Genomic DNA, 24,284 nt, shown 5'->3' with positions numbered 1-24,284 from the left:
AACACTTTTTCTGCTAAAACTCAGTTGCTGGAAAGGTTCTGAAAAATATGCAGGGAAGGCTTAAATATGGGCAAAATCCAAGTGAATAAACAAAGCAGTGTTATTTACTAATAGTTGCTTCAGTTTTGAAGACACGATTAGTATAAAGTGATCCACATGGTGTTTATTGCACCGTAATAATAGCATGACTGAAAAACGGGTTAGGAAGTAACACTTCAGCTTACAGCAGAGAAGCAAAACATGATCTCAGTCAATACTTGATCATTACACTTATCTATTTCTTCACATATTGGCTCACGAGCCATTCTATGCCTCTCTGAATCACAGCATTTCTTGCCAACATTTGCAATCTGAAGCTTATGACAGGACAAGAAATAGTGATAGAATAACAAGTGTTATTTTACTTATTTCAGTTTAGCAAATGTAGAGTTATCAGTCCTAGGATACATAGGTAAACACAATTTACCTTCAACTAATGATAAAATGCTGCATTGCTGCAGTAATGCACTGTGAGCCTCTGCACTCCTCTTTTCCATGTACAAACTATGTTGTCAATGTGTTCTGTCTCATGCATTTTAGTTAAGTTTCTCTTAAAAAAAATGAAATGAAAACAGCTCTGGCTCTTAAGCTGCCTGTGCATTGATTCACCCAGTGGTACAAAAAAAAAAGAGAAAAAAAAAAAATCCAAAGTGTCAAATGTTTGGTTATGAAATTCATGGTATTCATGACACCTCTGAGAAAAATAACTTTTTAATAATCGCCTATTCAAGCAGTATGATTAAAATAAACACCAAAACCCTCAGTTAACATTTCAACTTAACTCAATAAACAGCTCCTAACAAGGCAAACTATACTGTTTCCTGCTCTTACATGGAATATAAGCAGTATCGATTAAATCACAAAGATTTGGTTTCCCACATTATGCCATTTAAAACAAACTTTCTTTCTATAGAACACATTCTTTGTATAGTACAATGATAAGCCTTTCCAAAAAGTATATTAACAATTAGTGTACGATTTAAAGACAGGCCTGGGCCACAGTATTTGTATCAATATCTAGACCTAGAAACCCTCAAGGTTTAAAGATGTTTATACTGAGGGATTTAAGTTTGGGATCATCTCTAAGACGGATTACCTCTACCCTCACACAACATCCTATACAAAGTGAGTTCAACAGTATCTCATTCTGGGTTTCTATTACAAGGAAATTTGCCTCTTGTAAGCTCCCAGTCTCACAATAGCTGCTTGTAGCATGAACAGAAGCTTCCCACGTTACTCCGTCACAGCCAGATTTTCAAAGGTATCTAAGCATCCAAAACTTGAATTTAATGAAAAAGCAAAAAACCCAAGCAAACAAGTCCAAGGCTTACTATGATTATACATCTATTGAAAATGTCACTAGGTACTCTATCATTAACTTTAGCCTTCTGTGTAACTTTGACAAACCTGAATGCTCTTTTAGGTGGGGAGGCTATATTGATGGTAGGTAATCTGGAACTTCCCAGTTCCAGAATTAAGGTACAGACCCATTTTACCCCTAAATCTGCAGTGGGAGGAGACGCAGAGGTGCACTTGCTACTGCCTTCTCTCTCATACCCTATGCAAAAGCCGTACAGGTGAGTTTGCATGCATGAAAAATGCTCCGTCAAGTTCCCAAACTGGACTTTCATGGTATGCATCATGCCATGCCATACCAGCATCTTGCTCTGCTGAATTTTTATTCATAAAGATAATGTCATTAATATGCAGATTCTAAGACTACTGAGTCTACAAGAAAAAGAACACAGCAAGCGCAGGTCAAATATCTATAAAATCATGTGCATACAGATAGGGTGAACAGAGTTCGACTGTTTTCTGTGTCTCCACTGTAAGAATTAGTACTCAAATGAAGCTAAAGGAAGTGGCTTCAGAGAAGGAAAAAAAAAAAAGGTTCTTCACAGAACAAGCACTTAAAACTCTGCAACTCCATAATGTGGGATGTTTCAGATGCCCAAATTTTATGTGACCCTGGTGAGACACTGGATATTATCATGAAGGAGAATTGAATCCAAAGTTAATAAATACAGTGAAATCACACTGGGCTCAGGAAATCCCATGAGCTAGAAGTTGTTTGAAGCTGGGACAATAACCTGCAGAAGTATCATTATATACTTGGCCTATTCTTATGTTCCCTTGGATTTGCTTTTGGCCACTGACAAGAACCTGTTGGGATGGACCTTTGGTCTAGACTGCTATGGATATTTTTATATTCAGTTTACGGTCACAGGAGTAAAAGGAACTGGTGTTTAAGAACTCATTATTCATCAATTGCACACATGTGACATCTTTACATTGAGATTATAACTTCAATGTCAGATACCCTTTTTGGTGTCTTTTCCTCCAACTCTAGTTACTCACTCAAACAGTCCAGTCTCATTCCCTGTCCGAGGTGTTTATGGAACTGGTTTTGTAGACACCTTATAAACTAGGCTAGTTAAACAATACAGGTTAAAAAGAGGCATGTGGAGGAAAACTGACCCAATTTACAAGAGGACACTCGTTAGTTTAAACCACCTTCACTATAAGCATGATGACTACCTGCTGATAGCTTAACCTCCCCTGGATCATAAGCTACATATTTTACTTCAGAATTTAGGCAAGCTAAGAGAGCACTCATGAGCAGTTATTAGTCCACAGCTAATGAAAAATATCTTGCTACATTGCAGTACCTCAGGATCTTTTTACTCACACTAGTAATGGCAGGATTGTTCCAGGTATGATAGTGTGAGCATTTAAGACAAAGCTTTGACAGAATGTGATGTAGTGATACAGTTTAGGGAAAGGAGGGGAAGAACTGGACGGTAAAAAGCCTGCCATTTTATCCCTCAGTTATTTAGACTGCCTAATAACAGACATTGCCACTTACAATTTTACAGACACTAAATATATATATAAAAGTTCTGTATCTGTTATTAAAATTATTAACTTTACAGGTTGTGGTAATACTCAAGAAGTAATTAGAAATGTAGAAAATTGTGTAATGGGTAGGCAGGTATTACTGAAGGTACATAAAGATGGTGTTGTTGAAAAAAAATTTTTCCCTGAAGAATTAAAAATCAGGTAAGAGTTTATTAGTTGACCAATTAATTTTTTTTAATGCCTTGCAGTGAGTTAAGTCTTGATAAATTACTTTGTAATGGAATATTAAATGTGTATCTGCAGTTTGACTGTAGGTACTCAGCCCACATAACGATGATCTATCTTTAGATTGCACTTATAGACAAGGGAATTTGCAATTACATTTCTACTTAATCTTTTAACAAAATTCAAAAGAAATCAAGCTTAAATTTGTATTTCAGAATAAAAAGATGACTTTTTTAAAATGTATAAATTAAGCCAAATTAAATATGCTTCCACAATTACTAAAGGCATCCTGGAGTACAATTCAGGCTTGTGAACAGCACACACTATTTAAATTTTAAAATGAAGCATTAAGTGCATCAACCATACAAAGTGTTAGATCGAGTCTGATGAATGTTCTGGACCAAACCACTCCAGCACAGCCACTATCTGCCTTCAGCTGACATCAGTGGGTACCTGTTAAGCAAAATCAGTCTTCTGTGCTGTCTGAGCTCTGGGACCACAGTGTGTAGCTCTGATTTGGCTTGTGATCCTCGATCTCCTGGCACACTTTGCATCAGTTCCAAACACATTCCTGGGACTAAACATTGGGCAGACTTGCCCCTAAGTCTTTCATACTAACAGCTTTAACCACCTACCCTGGAAAGTATGGAGGTTTGGAAGCAAGTGAGAGGCAATCAGTAATGATTTTCTGTTTTGCCAGCGGAAACAAAGAAATACAGTAAACTGTGACCTTGAAAAGAATCCCCGATACTGTCCCATTCGCAGGAGAGGTGCCACTGAGGTTGCTACTATTGTAAATGTGATTTTAAAACTTTATTATTTGTCCCACTGAACAACTGCATACTATTTGAGAAGTTGCACACTATCTGCTCTACCAAATCGTAGTATTTGTTGTTGATGTTTGTCATGACTCCCACCAGCAACATTTTAAGTATTGATAACAATACACATTTGGACATAAACCAGATGTAAACCAAATAGAGTCCTGTAGCCAGTTTATAAAGTACAATAAACATAACTGGAGATGGTCAGATGCTCCCCTTTTCATTCTCTCCAAGCAGCAAAAAGGCAAAGAGCTTTTTCGTGGAACTACCCTAGGGCTATGTAAGACGAAGTCAGGGAGGAGTAGGAATCACATAGAGAGGATGCTTCTGAAAGGATATTCTTTTAACTCTGGAATAATTTCTCCCAACTGTTAAAGCTGATAACATTCCCTACCTCCCCAGGCAGGATGCTGGGAAAGCCCACAGGTTACAGGCATTGGAGTCAGCTGTAGCACATGTGGAAAGGCAAATTATACGATGTTTACTGGTGAATTTCTAAAAAGGTGATCTAGTCAAAGATTCCTGTGCTTGAGGCCAGCTTTACTAATTAAATCCCTAAATACAAATGCACATTATACATACTAGTATCTCTGTATTCACATGGAAGTATGAGGGCAATACATATATTGGTGTATACTTCACTACAACTAACAGCAAGGTCTTGTTCAAAGAAAACCACCTGGACCATAGTGATACCTTCAAGTACAAATATTTTACTGCTTAAATATTGATAATTAGAAAAAGGCCAGCTGCTCAAACACTGATCTTCCTAGCGCAACAGTTAACATTGAACTAAATAATTCATTAGTGTTAAGCAACAACTGCTGAATTCTTTACAATAACATCTAGAAATTCCAACTGGCATTGAAGGGTTTCATTAACTTCAATGGCTTTAGTTGCACAAGAAAGGACCATTGGACAACATGGGGAAAGCTTTCAATTATTTTAAAACCTGCGTATGAAATACCTTATTGCAAACAAAGAGTCAGCACATACAGTCACTTCATTTATCTCCCTGAACTAAGTGAAAGTTAATTTTGTTTTCCTAAGATCTGGTTTTAAAAGCATTCATGCCAGCTTTCTGTTTGCTTTGCCTTGCCTTGCATTTTATTCTTCACTGTAATTTAATTCATTATTCTTGTTTGGTTGATTTATCAGACAATGGAGGATTCTTTGCCACTCCCTGCCTTAAGTGTTCTTTTTTTTTTCTGCTTTAGCATTTACCAGAAACACAAAGAAAGAAGGCTGAAGCCAAGTCTTAATGTATTTTAAATATTTGTCTTTTTAAGCAAAACCAAGAGGCAGATATATTGATTTTAAATATCTAGCAGTACTTTAAATGTTTAATTTAAACAGTGGGATATAAATGTACAAAGACTTCATTCAAAGAAATGTGAAGTATACTAAAGCTTTACCTGAACAAGGAGAGTTACATTATCCTCAAATAACAGGCACTAAGAAAATAGTAGTGGAGGCACAGTAATGGGTTAGACAATATTGTGACATGTTGCATTGGAAAGAAATCATCATACTAAACTACATACTAATATTTTCATGTATTATTGCAGCAAGTGATAAGAATTAATGCAGTGAGTTCATAAAGAATAACTTTTTTTCCATCTGTGGGAAGTATCTTATTTTCATACACTAATTTGCAGCAGCTTGAAGGCTTTTCAGCTGAAGTCCAAAACCTCAGCTTTCTAGTTGCTAATCCACTGAGGAGCAGAGGAAACACAAGGATCTTTTTATTTTCACACTTTCAGTCTTGATTACTGTATAAGATACTGAGGATCTTATTTATCCTAAGTAACTTATCTAAGTAGGGAGTTCAGAGTGCATCCATTCTTGTTAATGGATGGTACTCTGTGACTCCAGCACCGAGGAGTTAAAAGTGACTTGTTTATATCGACTTCACTATTTGACATAAATAGCACATAATTTCTAATTTCACAGTCGAGATGGCCAAAAAAACTGGCCACAAGCAAGTTTTTCTTTCCATTTACAAAAGTGGGATTCATGCTGTTTAAGGAATGTACTGTGTTTCTCTAATCCCAGGCCTAAGTCAGAGGCAGCAAGTGAAAGACATTTTCTTCTTTCAGAAAGAAGCTATTGTATTCATATAATTGCAATATGCTTTTGTGATGACTTTGCCTAGCAAAATTATGTGCATTTGCTAAGCACCTTGTACTGCTTGACGTGTGGAGGTATTTTGCTAGCATACATCCTGAAGTAAAGTTATTATTGCCATCATACCAAAGCATTCAAACTGAAAGATTTCAGAAAGAGCTTTATTTTGATGTAAAGTCCAGATCCTACATTCCATTCATACCTCATGCTTACTGAAGCTAATGGGACTTAAGAAATTACACTTGAAAACCAGGTCTAGATAACTCTTTCCTCCTACCCAACTGTGGCACATTATGAGCATATATATGGAAATAGGATCTTCCATCCACTTACTCAGGATTTAACTCAAACGCTGTTCAGTTTCTGAGTACTGATAAGTGCTCACTTCTCTACTGTATAATAAAGCCAGTTCAGTAGTAGTTTGCAACACCCGCCCTATTGCAGATCCTGCACAGGACTGAGGTCTGATGAATTCGATTCAGAGAGATGCTACAAAGACAAGAGCTTCAGCCCTGATGTCATCATTGTGTTCTTTCACTGGCTTCCTAGAGGCACATCTGCAAATGACACTGAGGAATACATCTCTGTAGTGATGGAAGAACTATCTTTGAATGTCAAGAGACTTCACCGTGCCTTCTGGAAATCCTAAGGTACACTGCAATAAACCTAGGTGGCCCCTGCAGCCTGGTATTCATAGAGGACGAATTCCATGTCATTCATAAAACAATAACAACATGTGTTATAGGGCCTTAAAGATAGGACTGAGCAATTTAACTTCAGAGTTAGTTTTACTTTGAGCAGATGGTGGGACCAGCTGACTTCCAGATGTCCCTTCTAACCCATTTAAATTATTCTACGATTCTGATCTATTTTGTCCTTTTTAGACAGAGTGAAATGGTTCAAATTCAAAAGCAAAACAATTTTTCAGCTAACAAAGGGACTGATAATCTAAAACAGCCTTAGGAACATATTTGTGTAACATCTTTGCCTTTCCTTAAGTGGTATAAGAAATCCACACAGGTCTTTCCTTCTTCTTGTTTCTGTAATCTGTGGTGTGCTGTGATGTGAGGCAGTAAAAAACACATCTGTAGAGACATCTTAGTTTTGGAGAAAATAAAAAAATCTGAGGTTTGCATAGAATTGTACAACCACTGAAATCAGAAATACAACAAAAATTCTGAGCAGAAAACAGAAAATTAGTAACATTATTCTTACTAAAAGAAAGATTGCTGTTGCAGTAACTGTTAAAAGTTTTCATTACAGCTAAAAGAAACTGTGTCAACATAACATATTGGTTTAAACATGTTTATCCTAAAAAAAAATCCAGGATCTAAATAATGTATTAATTTCATCACCACCGTAACCATCTCTTGTTAGGACCATGAAGTCTATCACAAAAAGCACAAAAAACCTTTACAACCAAACCAGACAAAGCAAAAATTGCCACAACCAACTGAAATTCTGCTTAATTTGCAAATGTCCAACATGTTCCAGTTTGAGGTTTTTATTTCCTGAAATCTTTTCTATATCATGGGAACTCTTATCATTATCAATATACTTATTTCACATGGTTTCATGATAGTTTCTTAAATTTGTTTGTTTGATCGTTTGTTTGAAGTCAGACATCCTAATTTAGGACTACAGAATGGCTGTGTTCCTCCACCAAAAAAGTGTTGTTTTAAATAGAAAACTACAAAATAATGAGAATATTAGAGCAATCAACAGGGACTCCTGCTTTCACCAACCATGTAGGAGACAAAGGGATAAATTCCCTGTCGGGAACTCTGATTGCCTATCTGTCTGCAATGAACATAGCCCAGGTGTGAGGCCATAGAGCAGGCTAAGGTAAATTCTCTCTCAGTATTTCCTATTATAGTTGCTGCACTGCTACACCTCCTACAACTCCCTAAACACAACTTGAGACTGTGCAGTTCGTAAAGGAGAAAGATGTGTGGGTACAGTTTCCAACGCAGCTGGCTCCAGTAACTGCTGCCTTTCATAAAGACAGCACACAGCCAATATGCTTCTCCTGCTGTGCTCCTCGCACGGTGAAACAGACTTGCTCCGCAGTAAATTGTCACTAGTAAATTTACAGTCAGTTCCTCATCCATGTACTACATAACCTCCAAACTCCTGTAAGAGTTTATAGAAGCTGCTGGCTTCTCAGGAGCAGGTAACTGGCTATATTTCAGTTCCACAAGAGGCAACGGCTCCTGCTGAGTTACTGCAAGTGCTGTCACTCAGAACACAGACATTTTCTTTTAAAAAAAGAAAAGAAAAAAGCGTGACAGACTTCCATATTCTGCCCCTCTTCACACACCTTTGCTAACACTGTTTTTTTTTGTGAGAAAAATGAAGGCATTTTCCACCGCATGGCTGGGGCATATCCTAAACACCCTAGTGCATGGGATAGAGCTTGCTCCCAGCACGCGACCAAAATCGACCTCTGGGTGTCTGTCCACCTTATTTAACTGGATGTACACAGATTCACGCAAGATGAGTCAGCTTCACAGTCAGCTACTCAGGAACTCAATTAGTCCACCCCTGGCACAAGGTGACCACATGTAAATCCCTCTCATTTCTAACAGGTCTGTGCCATATCTGCCTTGGAGGATCTCCAATTGTGGAGATTACACCATTTCCAAACTCTGTTATTTCCAAACTATGAGCCACCATGAGAATTCTGACTACCTTATTTCATTTTATAGGCATCTGTAGCCTTTAAGAGAAATATTACCTCCAGGTATGCAACGCATATGGATTCAGCTCCTGATTTAGATGTCACCGTTTAGGTATCTATGATGCAATGTCTACTTATAAGCTCAGTATCTTAAGTTACCGTTGTAGTTAGTAAACATCTAGTTCAAGATATCTACTTTGGAACAAGAAGAATATTGTTGTACTGGTCATGACTTTTTCCTCCATTAAGTTATAACAGTGACTTCGGAAAACTATTCATAAGCTGAGTTTCACTAATGATGTTAGCATTTTGGTCACAGGACTGGAAACAGGCTGACCAAAAACCAGCTGCAGCTGGATCGATTGTTCCACTGGGCTGAATCTTGTTTGCCAGCTGTAGGTTGCACAACTCTCCCTTACCCCTGTGGCAGACATCATAGTCTAATCACTGAATCCTGTCCCTCAGGTGATTTATTTCCGACTGCTGAGAATTGAACCTCAGCTCACAGAGACATTAGGCATCTCTAAGCCTTCTACGAATGAATTGTTTAGGCTCCCTTCTGTACTCACTAAGGAAAAGAGGTATCTCCAGAAAATGATTCTGCTGCTGTGTGGTATTAATTGCTTCAGAAGTCACCTGCTTTTCTTTTTTGACTACAAAATAAAAAAAGCTTGGACCATAAGTTGACACCGTATTGGCAGAAGGCTAAAGCTTAAGGTGATCAGTCCTAAGCTCAGAATATATAAATCTCACTTTGGATAACAAAAAATATATTTTTAGGTAACCTTAGTATACACATTTAAAAATGCCTCAACTTTTATTTAAACTTTAAATTATTGCAGCTTTCCGTGAAGCTAGGCCAAAATGAAATATAATGGGGAAAGCTAGAAAAAAGAAAACTAACATAGCCAAGATAGGAACAGATATTTAAGATGTGTATGCAGTCAGGCTGAGCCAAAGCTTGCAGATTTCATGGAGACACAAGCATTTGATTTGAAAATATTTGATATAGCAGGGCTAGAAAGGTAACCATTCAAACAGGCAGCCACTTCTAGGAAGCAAAGGACACCCCTCACGATCCACACCATCCAGTGTGACATAGTCTTTTGTTACATAGCATAACTGAATGATTATATAGCCTTTCCTTGTTCTGGGTGGTGCTGCATACACCTAAACCCAAAAGACCTTAAATATTTCTAATGCTCTTTGAAAAATTCCAGAAGAAAATTTCATTTTGTAGCCCTTCATATGAAACACAAAAATTGAACAGATTTTATATATGTGAGATATATATACATAAAATATATGTGCTATGCATGTAGATTGCTCCAAGTTAAAACACTAAAAACATTAGCACATTTTCAAATAACAGCATATGAACCTGTTATGGCTAAACTGGAGCAGTGCATAATAACCTCTATGTTCCTAGAGGGCAAGACCAGAAAATTTTTTGATTTCTGAATCTGATTGAACACTAAATTTATGTCATTTTCCTTTAGACTGGAAGACTTAAACATAAAATTGTTAGATTTTTCTTAAAAACCGAAGTGCATGCAGCCTAGCAGAAAACCAACTTCAAGACTTTTCCAGTGGTTTTGGCCAACTATTCATCCTGTTCTGATTCAAGGTGACTGATAAAGTTTTGCATAAAGCCTAACTGTGGTTCTAACATTGAATCAGTACGGCTCTAAATTTTGTGGTTCACACTAGTTTAGGTTTTATGACTTCACTGCATGATTTCCATATACACTCATTTCCTTACTCATTTCTCAGCTGTCAAAGTCCAACAAGTGATAGTACAGTGGCATCAGCACAATATCTGCCCGGGAACTGCATGGGCTTGAGACCCTTTAACCACACTCCAGGGAGACAAACATTCACAGCAGCAAAAGCTCTGTGGAAGCTAAGGCCAAATTATGTGTCCCTATTTAAAACTTCACAGAAGCAATTTCTACCCAAAAAATTATCTTAGCTCTGGGAGGATTCAGTGTCCCAGCACCACTGACTGTAATTTTTGGATAGCTAATTCATGTCATTTCCTTCTGCAAGGCATTTACACAGATATAACACAAAGAGGAGAGGCAATGTTTCACTGTAACATGAAGGTGAAGGTGTGGAAGCATGGGCATAGGATTTAAATTCAAATTATTGTGTAAGGTTCATCATATTAACGTTCTACAAATCTAAGGCATTGATGAGAGTTCCTCCTTAGAAAAAACAGCAAAAAATTTGACAAACCAGTCTTCTTCCAGTAGACTTTGACCTGAAGTTGATTGTCCTGATAGAAAGGCGTTCCGATTTTAAGAAAACGAGTCGTTTTTCTTCTTTGAAAAGTTGGGTAAGGATCTACCAGTCCTTTCTGGGGTTTCCCAGCAGAAGATGTCCGTTCCTCTGCAATGTATAATGACTATGTTAATAGTGCTGAAATCGTTAATCCAAATTATCTTATTTCAGTGTCCTACCTAAATTAAATTAATATAAAGAACAAACTTCATAATGGTTGAAAAGCACATAATTTGCTGAAAATCAATTAGGAAAAAAAAATCAGACAAAGAAAGAAAAAGATAAATATATTTCAATATGAAAATGCTCAATTTTACATTTTATTTGCTTGTTTTAAATCACAGTAAAACTACCAAACTTAAGCAAATTCTTTCTCAAGGTAACCATAATGTTTATACCACTTAAAAGGAAATAAAAAAGTGATAGAGAGAACTACAAACTTAAATCTATTAGGTGTACCTCAAGTTAAAGTATTTTAATTTTACTAAATCTCTGCTTTGCTGTCCTCTGTCTGCTTCACTTCCAGAAAAACCAGGACACCAATTCAGAATATTTCTATATAAAGATCGAGAGAGAGAGTTTTGTTGTATTTCCTAGAAGTGCAGCATACAAATATAGTGAGGCAACATATTTCTGAGTATAGGGAAATTTAACGCCAGAGAGCCAGGGTCAAAGCTCACAGAGGTCTGTAGGACTAAATTACTTCAGTGGGTTACAGACTACTCTCTATTCTGACAATAGGAGCAGACACCTAACGAAACAGAGCTTAATTCCACCGAGAGCAGAGCAACTGACAGTGCGACTTCAGCAAAATTGGCATGTTGCTTCTGGACCTACTTCCCCAAGGCCATGGAACTCCCCAAATAAAGACAGGCCATGAGTGTCGTGTCCTAGATAATATTTCAGGCAATATTTTTTTTTTTATTTTTATTTTTCGTACTTCTCCATCTGCTTCTAAGTATTCTCAAAGTACCTCAAGCAGGACGGGCTGGCTCTGTACCTAACTTCAGTGAGAATCAGAAGATGAATTTGCATACCCTCCAGGAGTAGTTTCCATTTGCTTTTCAATGTAAGCTATTTTTTTAACAAAATGTCCAAAAAGGCACAAATACACTTCTCAGCAGAGTTCTCTATCCACTAAAATGCATGGTATCAGTGATTTAGGCTCAAAAAAAATCTTGAATCCTTTACTTTATGGCTTTAACAGAAAGGATGTTCAGATTCATCTATAAAATTATTGAAGTACTCTACTGTAAACCAAATATGTATTCCAGTTCTTGCAGGCACTGATTTACAATCAAAAAGAAAATACTGTTTGTTAACTAAATGGACGTTTATAACTTGAACTTAACAGACAAATACTTGAAGTATATGAGTAAATAAAAATATTGCTTTTAGTACAGTATTACTCTGGTTTAAAAAACAATACAATTAATGAACCCTTCAGTCCTAAAAAGGTCACCACAATAAAGCGAAATAAAGCACAAGCATTAGAAAGTCTATACAGATTAGACAGACAGCAGACAGATTACAAATTAATAGATAGCAGACCTTCACTGAAACTACTGATGGACTGTTTTCTGAAGTAAAAAAATCAAGGAGAGGACATATTATCCAAGCAAAATTGTGGAAGGAATTTAGATCTAGCTATGACAATGGTAGGAAAAGGGTGCCACTGGAATGGACAGAAAATGATAAAACCACCAGTCACACGTGAGTTATAAGGTAAATGAACTCCAGTTGGTAGAGGATTTGTAAGTAAGAAGTCAGATGTGATCTGCATCAGATTCTGAAAAACACAATGTTTTGTAGGGGGAAAAATGAAACAAAACCCGTCCTCTGCCACCACAAACCTATTGGTGATATAGACCATGAGAGACAAACCATTAGAGAGGCCATGGAGCGTTGATACAGCACTACCACTGAAAGGGTTTCTCAGAGTAAGCACAGAATGGCACCAAAACCAATACAGTCCAATTCCCATTACTCAGATCCAGTTTAGAGGGGTTTTGTTATAGAAAGTCTTTATTTACTATCATGTTTAAAGACTATGATGATCTGACCTAACATCAGGACTAGCAAAAAAGCCTGATAAACATCAGTCGGTTGATTATTCCTTCTGCCAATCTGATGTAAACTCAGTTACATGTTCTTTCTCAGAGTTGCAACGTAATCTCATGAAATGCCAGTCAAGGTGACTGGACTGAAAACTAAACATCTTGAAGTTTAGTACTGAGAACCAGAACTTCATAGAAACTTCTAATTATAAGAGAGAAGACAACCAAGGGGTGGGATACATGTAAAAAAAACCCCTGAAATTTTTGCTTATCCAGCAAAGTGTGCTTTGCAGGAAAAAAAGGAAAAAAAAAAAAAAGAAAAAAAGAAAAGAAAAAAAAAAGCAAAACCAAAAACAAAAACCAAACCAAAAAATCAGCAAAATTAGAACATCTCTCATAAATCCCAATGACACCCTTCTAGTTGAGCTCAGTGGCTAAGTGTACTGGAATTGAAACACCCAGTTCCCATCATAGTGTTTCTTCTGTTACATCTCCTGTGTACATATAAAAAAGAAAGGAAAACTAAACGCAGTAACTCAAAGAAGCTTTTGATATCATGCACAGTCCTGCAGCCTTGGCCACTATTCTAGGGGATGACAGAACGCACACATGCAATCTCTAGGAAAGCCAGTATGGAAAGGGCAGAAACTCTTACTCACATTGGGCTTCACAGAGGATTTAACACAAATTTGCCTTATGTACACACTGTGAAGATTCAAGCTCGTATTTTGGTATGGATTTCAAGTAAAGACTCAGTGTGTTCAAAAGATGAAAACTTGGCCTTCTGCTGTCTCTTAAGATGGCCCAAAAAAGTAGTAAAAATTATTTTCATATGGTAAAAAGAAGGATAATTAGGCCTATTTCTTCTTATTGGTGCATTAATATGGGAAGCAACTGTAGATATGAAGATCTGTCACAGCTAACAACCACTTTAAAATAGTTTATGCGTACCCAGACTGAATATGCTTGCAGAAGGGTCCAACAGCAATACCAATTGATTAGTTAGGGTGAAAGTAACTAGTTACGTTATGAAAATGGTGACAAAGTTTAAACTTGGGGTGTACTTTAACAAGAGAACGTAAATAGATGGAAAATGAAATGGAGTCAGGGCAGGATATTTAAAATTATATTCTTTAACATCTTATTATCAGAATGTTGCTGTATTAGTTAATCAGAGGCACATCAGCAGTTGGGGCAATAACTCAGTATCATGTAATTGTAGAAATCATATTTAACTAAGAATAAGAATCATGGTTTACCATTTACCATGGCTTTCCATTATCAGATTCAGATGTGAGCTTGTGAAGACCTTAAGAAGACATAACCTGACATCTAAAGATCTCAAGATTTTAATTTGAATGTGGGTCCTATGTGTGCAATATTTTGATAATGCACTGCTTGTCAGGCATGGGACGTTTTAGATTCCCTAACAGTCGATGTTTTGTATCAATTAATGGTAGATATTTGTGTGGTCCAAGAATCTGAATTAATGGGCTACTCAGAATAGTCAGGAATTTGAAAAGTACTGACAGCTAAAACTGTCCGGTTAAGACAAAGACACAGAAATTGTTTTATTCCAGCCACTGACAAATATAATCAATATTTATACCTGTACTGCATTTTAAAAATATTAACACCGTGGTTATGCAAATGCTTCCATTTTCATTGCAATTCTTTATTTTAGGTTTCTAGGATCTAAGACAAACAATTAAGCAAAACCATCATCAATTTTTTGTTAAGAAATTAATCATTAAAGTGTTACTCAAGTTGATTGAGACAGGATCACTATGCTATCAAACAGTCCATTTTAAGAAAATTATTTTTTTAAATTTGAGAAATCATTATATAAAACATACAAATTTCAGATAAATAAGAGAGAAAGCATTCAGGTGTTTGAATACAATTACTCACTATTATTCCTGGTGTCCTGAGTCGTGCTAAAATGGAGAGAAACCTTAGCACTCTTCAGGCGTATCTGACCCCAACGTGTTACTGCCTGCAGCTCTACATTGTAGTTGCTGTTGGGTTGGAGTCCTTCCAGGACCACGTAATTTTGTGCCTAGAATAGAATAAATATACAAAGCAGTTACAGTCTTACTGAAACACAGGCCCTTATTAAAAGCAGGCCTGTTATCTTAGGCACACTACTTTTTTTGAAATTAGAAAACCCATGTATAAATTTCAACAGAGCAAAATTTTCTTTCTTTAATATATTTATTTTATTGGAATCTGGGGTTTGTGTGTAATTTTTAAAATACTAACCTTCTTGATATTTACATAATTTTGGCAATTCCTTGGCAAATATACACCTATTGTTTAGGCCAAAACTAAAAATTTTTTTTCTATATAACAAGTTCTTTTCTTATGCCAAAATTATTTTAGCCAAATGAATTTAAACTTTTTATTTCCCAATTTCTTTCTTGGGAAAGCAACTGAAACCTTTTTCTACAGACAGCCAGCGTGAAGACAGCTAAAATCCAACATTCAGTACATTTGTCAATATTTTCTATTTGTTTCAACTGTTGAAAACAAAAATGAAAAAATTGTCATGGAAGTGTCTTAAATGGGGAAACAACAGAGTAGGATTATCATTCTCACTAATAATCCATAAATTAAGGCAAGCAACATGATATTGCAAAGAAGACTCAAGGTTTCTTAGTAGTATTACTTTTCTTAATATTTTAAAATGTATATATAAAAGTATCTTTCTAGTCCATTTCTCAGACAGAAAACATTACTCCACATTTTCATTAGAATTCTTTGTGCCTCTGAAGTTTGACAGTCAATCCACAGTGAAAAAGATAACCAGGTACTGCCATACGTAACACTTCAGGAATTTTCAAAAGCATTTAATATTAATTAGCTTTATTTGATTTGTTCTGAGATATTTATAACATTCACTGTAAGTCTTGATAAACTTGTGTTAATATTGTAGTCAAATTATTTGAATGTCTACCTGAAATGATTTCATATGGAAATCATTATAAAGTTATGTGGACTAGACTACTTATAAAGGTAAAAACTGGACCAAAAAATCTTCAATTAACCTTACAAAATAAGATTTTTCACCTTTCTTTTTTTTTTTTTTGTTTTTTTTGTTTTCTGCATTTTCCTTTTTAGAACAAAGAGTGCTATAGTTTTTGAGAGATCATTGATTAGCAATAGCATCTGGAGTGTCCTGTAGGGAAGTCTGAATCTCACTGGCATTGCTGTAGTTCCATGTGACGTGCTGCAGAAGTACAATGATCCAGGAGTAATATGAAAGATGTTGTAAGAGCCTGCCTTTTCTCTAAAATATGCCTTCGCCCTTCTGGATTTCCCTATATTTGAGGTCAGAACTTGGTCCCCATTACTGTAATGTTGTGTATTGGATCTGTTTAAAAATATTTATATGTAGGATGTACCCTATGCAAAATGCCAACACAACATTAAGGACCCAGCTCAATTTTAAAGTTCTCTGAGTTCTGTGATTTGAGGACCAGCCTGTGGAGAGAAAGATCCCCTGCATCTGTAGGCTGTAGCCTCTGTCCTGAAGGTCTCTAGACAAGTGCAGCTTTCCTCAGAGACGCAAACTTTTCCATGTAGTACCGTCCAACCCCACTCCTATCTTGCCAAAGTGATTTCTTAAAAGTACACCAAAGATACAATTTTCTTCTCTGTGACCAAAGGTACAATTTTCTTTTCTGTGCACATTTAATTGCATGAATTCAGCACACAGCTTTCACTGCCTTTATTTCTGTCACTGTTTGGTGACTGAGGGACAGAGAGGGAACTTTAGCTGTCATTCATCACAGTGCAAGTGAACAGCCAGAGCCAAAACACAATGTTAACGTAGATGTGGGACCAAATTCTCACAACACATTTATTAAAAGCACTGGAAACTAAGTTCAGCCTGTCATCTGTAATGGATATATATTAACTACTTTAAAATAATATGCAATATGCTTAAGGGTATCACAACAGGTAGTTTTCCAGTAAAGCAATATTTGATACATCAGTCAAGAAATTCATAGGAGCTTGCTACTATGGAAATGTATCAGATCTTTGGTACAGCAGCTTGTTTAAAGAGTTCTGGGTTTGTTTATTCCCTTGGACTTATTCCACTACTTAATGGTTACTCTCCATGATAGTGTCACAAGTTTTACTTGCATAGTGAAAGAACAATGTGATAGATGATGTTAGGCTCTTCAAATAAAACAAGCAGTGTATCTTTAAGAAGCCTGAATTTAGAGGACAGTGTTTAACTTTCTATTAATCTCTCCTGAAAAATCTTACAGCATTTACCTGCATTTTAAGACAGAATTCTGTTTCTCTCCCTGAGTTCAGTGAAGGATAGGGATTGAGAGATCAAAATTGTCTATGGGGTTGGTGATATTAAAAACTAAGACCACTACTTTACCAGCTGCAGAAATCATTGCAATTTATCACATATTTTATACTTATACTCTATTTTGTGCCAGAAATAAGCCATATTTCCATCTCATTTTCTATTTTCTTTCTTACCCCATCAGTAGTCTTCCTTCTCTTTTTTTTAGCTGGGATTACATATTTGCTGTATGTCCAGCTCCAGAAGACTTTATAGTGATGCACTGGGATATCAGGCTCTTCTGGAAGATCCCAAGTAATCATTACATTTACAGTCCCATCATTGTTTGCACTGATATTGGCAATTCTGATATTAGATGGAGCTGGTGGAGCAGACGGATCTGGAATTTTAAATAAACAAAAAGATGTTAAATTAAAAGATCATCTTCAGTAAGATGAAGATCACCTTGGTCTTATGCATTCACCAGGCATACACAAGCTGGATTAAACACTCTTAACACACTGAAGAAAATTCAGGCAAAAATTCTCAATAAGTGATATGGTTTCTTGTAAATTCTAGAAATTCAAACTCAACTGAAATAAAAATCATGGGTTAGCATCTAATTTTGTCATCATTCTGTGTTGTTGGTAGTTCATAAACATTATGAGGCTTTATCAAAATGTACTAGACTACCAGTTTTACTTCTGTCATTCACCACTTTAAAAACATGGTGAGTGTAAAAGACTCGTGTTCTACAAGTGACCTTGTACAGTCATCACAGAATTGTATGGTGGAAAAACTGAATGTTTTTTCAGTGTTGCCAGACACTTCTCAGATGACAAAATTATCTTTCTACACCTTGAACCTTTCTTCAAAATTCTAGTATTGATATCCACCACCATGGGACATAAACACTTCCTTAGAATAAATAAAACTAAGATGTAATGATATATTGTGTTGTCATAGAAGTCTACAGGGTTTTTTTAGGACAACAAAAAGCAATTTGAATCATTGAATCATAGAATCATTTAGGTTGGAAAAGACGTTTGAGATCATCAAGTCCAACCATTAACCCAGGACTGCCAAGTCCATTACTAAACATGTCGCCAAGCACCACGTCTACATGTCTTCTAAACACCTCCAGGGATGGTGATTCCATCACCTCCCTGGGCAGCCTGTTGCAATCCTTCACCACCCTTTCAGTGAAGAAATTCTTCCTAATCAACCACCCCCGTGATTATTTTGCTATTCTGGTTTAATTTCTGGTCACTATCAACTGAGATATTATTCCTTCAGTTGTCTTTCTGCTGACCCTAGAGTCAGAAAGGACACCTGACAGTCAGAGGTTCCAATATTGAACCTTTTCCAATATTGAATGATAGATCCTCCTTGTGGACCTACTATATATAATATCCTGGCCCCAATTAATGTGATTCAATGGAAACTCTACAACTAAGCTCTGAAAGTCCAACTGTCTATTTACTAACTGCCTACTTTTTAATCCTACTTTTTAACTCCTACTTTTTTTTACATGCCTGTGGTAGCCAAACACTGGTGACAAAAAAATAAGGAAACTTAAAAACCAAAATTTAAGTGAAAGTAAATAGTGTGACTTGACCTGGAAGTGTATCAGGCAGAATAAAGGAAACACAGTAATTAATGCATGTTATGAACCCGTAGCCAAGAAAAACCAATCTGATTGAAAAAAACATTTTCATATAACCTTTTCTTCAAATGAGCCACCACTTATTTGCCAAAAAGTAAAACCGGAGGTGTGCAGAGAGGATACCAGGCATTCATTTACTGCATGGTTCACCTGCATCTTTTTATAATGGTAAATGAGCTGTTAAATAAACTTTCCAGGCATACTAAGATCATCAGATAATCCCTATGACAAATGGTCTCACTGAAAAATTCCATCATTTAGTTCATGCAGACAGACACATTCAGAATTAATAAAGACAGCATTTCCCCTTTAAAGATCAGCAGATGTGAAATAATGGCTTATTCCTGTTATTTAACGGGACTCAGTTAAATAACAGTGGATGCTCCTGTTTCCTCACACATGCCATTTTAGTTAAATAGTAATGGATGCCCCTGTTCCTCAAACATATAATTCAAACTAACTTTTGGCCATAAAAGTTACAAAGCATATTTCAGTTTAATTTCTGGAAATTTAACTTAATTTTCAAAATAATAAGAATCCCTTATTACTTCTCAATCATTTTTTTAAATCAGCTTGCAAGCCAGTTCCCTTATTTTTTTCTGGCTTTGGCAAAGCACTGTTCTTACACTTATTTCCTCACCTGTGAAGCAGCCAACAACTCCATCCTAAAGTATACAAAGCTATTTATATTGGAAGGGATACATTTCACAGATTCATTTAATTAAATGGTTTGTACTGTTCTCTAACACAACTTGTACCAGTTAATAAAATAAGTAGACATAAAATAAAATTTAGGTACAGTAAATTTAAACAGGATCATGATTCATACATTGAAATTCTTTAATAAGTATTCATCTTCACTGTTATAAAATGTTCGTTTGGGGTTTTTTTAATGTTATGTGACAACATATTATGGCAATAAAACATTTATAACCTGAAGTGCAACATGATCATATTACTGTAGGTGAATTATTCAGGTTATCTCCCAGAAGTACTATGTGTCATGTATTATGTATGCATAACATATGGGATAGAATTAAAGTGTTTCAGAAAATATGTCTTCACAAATGGACAGATATAAGCAAAAACAATTCTAACCATAATACATGTTTGCCTTCCTTCTGTATCTATAAAAGACTCTGAGAGACACTAAAAGTAATCTAAAAGTTCAATGAAACAGCTCTTCTGGATAAAGTGTCTTACATGATTAAAAATATTTTGAAGTTCTATTCACCAATTTTTCATAGGTCTAAAAGCAAGTGACCGAATTTATGCTCTACTTTTCAAATATTTCTGTCCCCATAAGAATGCAAGACTGTGTTTAATTTTTCCTTCTAGAAAGTTACCAATTAACCAGAATGGAGCTTTTATATGTCTCAGAATGACAGGAATTTGGGATTTTTTAAGGTAACTTCTAACATCCCTGTTCTTCCCAGCAACATAAGCAGAAAAAGAAAACAGTAAGGAAGAACTATGTGCATACTGAAACCAGTAGATAAGTTTCCTAGAGCACCAGCATTTCGCCCTGTACTTTCTATAATTGCATAGTTTATTGAAAACATTACTTTATCAGTAGCATTTCTCCTGTGTTCACTAGAAACAGTCCAGTCAGCAGACATTTGAAAGGATTGAGTTTCACCAGCAAAACAAACAGGTGAGAAGGAATAGCAGCAAGGCAAGATACTGTAATCTCTGTTATTAACACAAAAAAAAAACAACCACAAATGATGCAAACCCCACCCTCAGGAAAAAAAACAAAAAAAAACCAACAACCCCCACTACCCTTTCCAAAGCCCCCCCTCAAAAAAACAAAACCTGAAAAAAAACCAAAATAAAAAAAAAATGTTAAGAGCATGCTCCTGAATAATGCATGCCTGCCAGTTAACAGGTAAGAGATTAGTTGGGTTTTTTCCTGCATTATTGAATGGAAAAGTCATGCTTGTACAAGGTGCTTTGTTATGCTTATGCCTATGCAGACCCTGAAATCAGTATACAACCAGAGCTGAAATACTTCAAGATCTAGTAACTGATACTGGATTATAAAGCTTATATACATAAGGTGTTTGTTAACCTGACTACGAAGCTCAACTGCCATTCTGCTAACTTATAAAGCTAATAGCCATTCTGATCTTAGTCTCCATGTATCTGTGATCCCTTTGACTGACTGCCCACATGTGTTATTCAGATACATGAACATTAAATTACTGGAATGGAAACTATTGCCAGTTTTTCAAATGTAAAGTTCTGAAATTTTATATAGACAAATTTATCTGAGTAGTAAATCAAATTCTTTGGTTTGCAGATACTAGTTGCAGCTTTCCTTTGCAGTTTATACTACAACTCAAATAAAATAAAGTTGTTACATATATACTAGAATTTGGCAAAGGCAGCTGTCCTCAAATCCGAAAAAAAATCTGGTCTCAGCAGCCTGACAAGTAAATCACTTCTCGCTGCTAGAAATGATAGCTTCATTAGGTCAAGGCTGAAGCTGCTGTTCCAGCACATGGAGTAAGTACTGCATTTGTCTGGATTGTATCTGGCTTGAGTATACCCAAAGGACTTAAATTCTTGTCTTACTGGCTACTCAGCCATCACAAGCAAAACTCTGTCTCCACTCCCCAAAAGGGAGGATTCCTTGCTGCAAATAAAAGAAAAAAAGAAAACCTCACATCATCACCATTTCAGAATGCACATCTTCCCACACTCGTATTTGTGAAGTGAATATATAGTGAAAGGCAATTTACATTTTACAAAACTATTTCAATCAATAGGATCTGGAAGCACTTCTGCAACGTTGACAAAACAGTATGGGCAAGCTATACACAAAGATCACATCATACACTGCTGCGATGCATCCACTTTGGCTACAATGTGGCAACTGTAGTGAAAACGGTAAATGACTTGGAATATATGTCAGAGAAGGAAATAATGACATTGGAACCATAAATCTCATTCTGAGCTGTAAAAGTGATAGCAAGTTTGACTCTAATTTAAATCCCTTTTTTATGGAGTTTTTTTTTCGAACTTAAAATGGATCTCCCATTGCTATCTTTTAAACATTAGCCCTTCCAACTCTAAAAATCTGCTGAAGCTGCTCTACAGACAAGTTTCCAACCATTAAACAGTTCCAAGGCATAAGCGGGAGGACTGGCTTTGCCCAATGGAAATGGCACACATAAACCAGCTGTGCAACAATATAAAAAAATCATTGATCCCACAGGAGCAACAGAAAGAATTTTATTACCGGGAGTGGGTGTCTGTTCTGGTTTTTCTAACGCTCAGTAATGTATGCATGAAATCACATCCAGCGTAGTACTTATGTGCTGTGAAAACAGTGTTGTCTGCTTCCTTTTGCTTAACAATTTATCCTGTGTGTGCTAGCAACTGCCTTCACGTTGAAGATAAAAGCCTTTAGCAGAGGCAGAAGGATGGAATGGTTTGGGCTCATTGTGTTGATCTTACAGCCTCTTCTTGTCTCAGAAACTGGCACAGTACCTAACTACAGAGCAGCAAGATAATATTTTATATGGAAAAGCCCAACGCTGATCCCTCTAGTTAACTGCAGTCTCTGTTACTGAGTTCATTCTCCTCATAAATCATAAAAAGCTAGAAAAAAATAGCCTAAAAACTCTTACCCAAATGCAACAAATTAAAAATTCTATGATTAGTGCCAAACAGTTTCTGACCAGTTGGGTTAGGCTATCTGGTCCCACATAATGCGAGAAAAGCACAGGTAGCTTTTCATCCAAGGAGACCCATTTATGGACCATAGAAAAAGTTCTCTCCCGCTTCCAGAGAAAATGAAGCAGCTTGAAGAGAGCCAATTGAAATATTAAGAGAAATAAATTTGTACCTTTAGGGATCAAAAATGTTCTGCCAGGCATTCTGTTAGCTTTATTTATTGCTGTTATTGCAAATTGTTGCCACTCAGTTGAAGATGAAAAGGAAAGCACACACAAATTTTAAATCCTGAAAAGTGAAGTGGAAACCACTGTCAAAATAGCAGAAAGTTTCAATCGATTTTAACTAACAGTATCAATCTGAAAATCCATGTGCAGAGTCCTACTTCTAGGACAGAAGTCACTCTATTAGGTGCAGTATTCACTTCATCTTCTAGCCAGTCTGCTCCAAACGGACAGGAATAGACTAAACTGTGTTTCTTGAAATCACATTTTCGCAAAATGAAGCATCATTTTGATGACACTGTGAAGGGTCATGCCATGCCAGACAAGCACATGCAAACCTTTCATTTCCTTTATAAAAAAAGAAAGAAACAGTAAAAAAAAATATATCTTTCTGCTTAGGCTGTATTTCATAAATTATCTCAGCTGTCACTCTGATTATTTATTATGTACAGATGAATACCATAAATGAACACATAAGGCAGTATAAAAAAGTTAATAAACCTTTACCTCAAACGTTTACAGTATCAGAGCTTCAAAAGCTGCAGTAGATAAAACCTCAAAACACAACTAGATGAAGAACTGTAAGCTGAAAGGCTTTATGAAATACTTGTTTTCCTGTTTTTGTCTTTTTCATGACTTGGAAATTAAATGAATTTGGATAATAAGGAGCTTTATTTAGTGAAAGAAAAGTTAATGGAAATTACATACCTCAGAAGACAACATTATTTTGAATAAAATAAAACTTCACTTTTCTGTGCCTACTCAAGAGATCATACTTTTTGCATTTGCAAAAACACACAAAATAGTATTAAACAGTATTGTGGTAACCAGACAAAAAGTCTCTCTCCAAGTAATTGCAGTACCAATGGTTTTGAATGCTCTAACTGCTTAAAATATTTAGTGACAGAGACTTTGTGGTGCCATACTCTTCCCTGGATTCAGATGATATATCATGTTTGTCCTCCTTGAAAGAAAATACAAACTCAAATAATTTGCTAGTCATTATAACTTATTAGCAATTGGTAAAAGTTCAGCATCTTCCATGAAAAACTGTCTTAGGAATTGCTGTCATGTTTCCTGAACAAAGGGTTTCCTTTTGAAGAAAATTTCTGTTAAGTCTGACAAAGATAATAATATTTTCTCGGTCTTGGCACAACAGGGTGAAGTGACAGTATGCGAACTGATGTGAATTTCCGTCCACACTTCACACAAATGAAGCACAGTCAGTCAGCAACCTTCCAAAGGTGACGTGCCAAAGTCCACTTTCCTCTTCCAAATCAGAGGTTAAATGTGCCTGCAGGGGCTCAGCAGGG

At 36.2% G+C, this 24,284-nt stretch overlaps 1 protein-coding gene across 1 annotated transcript in view; it reads right to left on the bottom strand.

The window, feature by feature from the left end:
* ANOS1 (anosmin 1) overlaps window positions 1-24,284 on the bottom strand; it is a 139,591-nt gene that overhangs the window by 19,971 nt on the left and 95,336 nt on the right. Inside the window, exons 7-9 of the mRNA XM_040582785.1 lie at window positions 17,598-17,800; window positions 15,006-15,153; window positions 10,993-11,145 (exon numbers count right to left, since the gene is read on the bottom strand). Of these exons, the coding sequence (XP_040438719.1) occupies window positions 10,993-11,145; window positions 15,006-15,153; window positions 17,598-17,800 (504 nt within the window). The remainder of the gene's footprint in view (window positions 1-10,992; window positions 11,146-15,005; window positions 15,154-17,597; window positions 17,801-24,284) is intronic.

The sequence above is a fragment of the Falco naumanni genome, chromosome 2 (genome assembly GCF_017639655.2).
Source record: "Falco naumanni isolate bFalNau1 chromosome 2, bFalNau1.pat, whole genome shotgun sequence".
Taxonomy (NCBI): Eukaryota; Metazoa; Chordata; class Aves; order Falconiformes; family Falconidae; genus Falco; species Falco naumanni.
The sequence above is the reverse complement of the archived record's forward strand: the minus strand, read 5'-3'. Positions and strand labels throughout refer to the sequence as shown.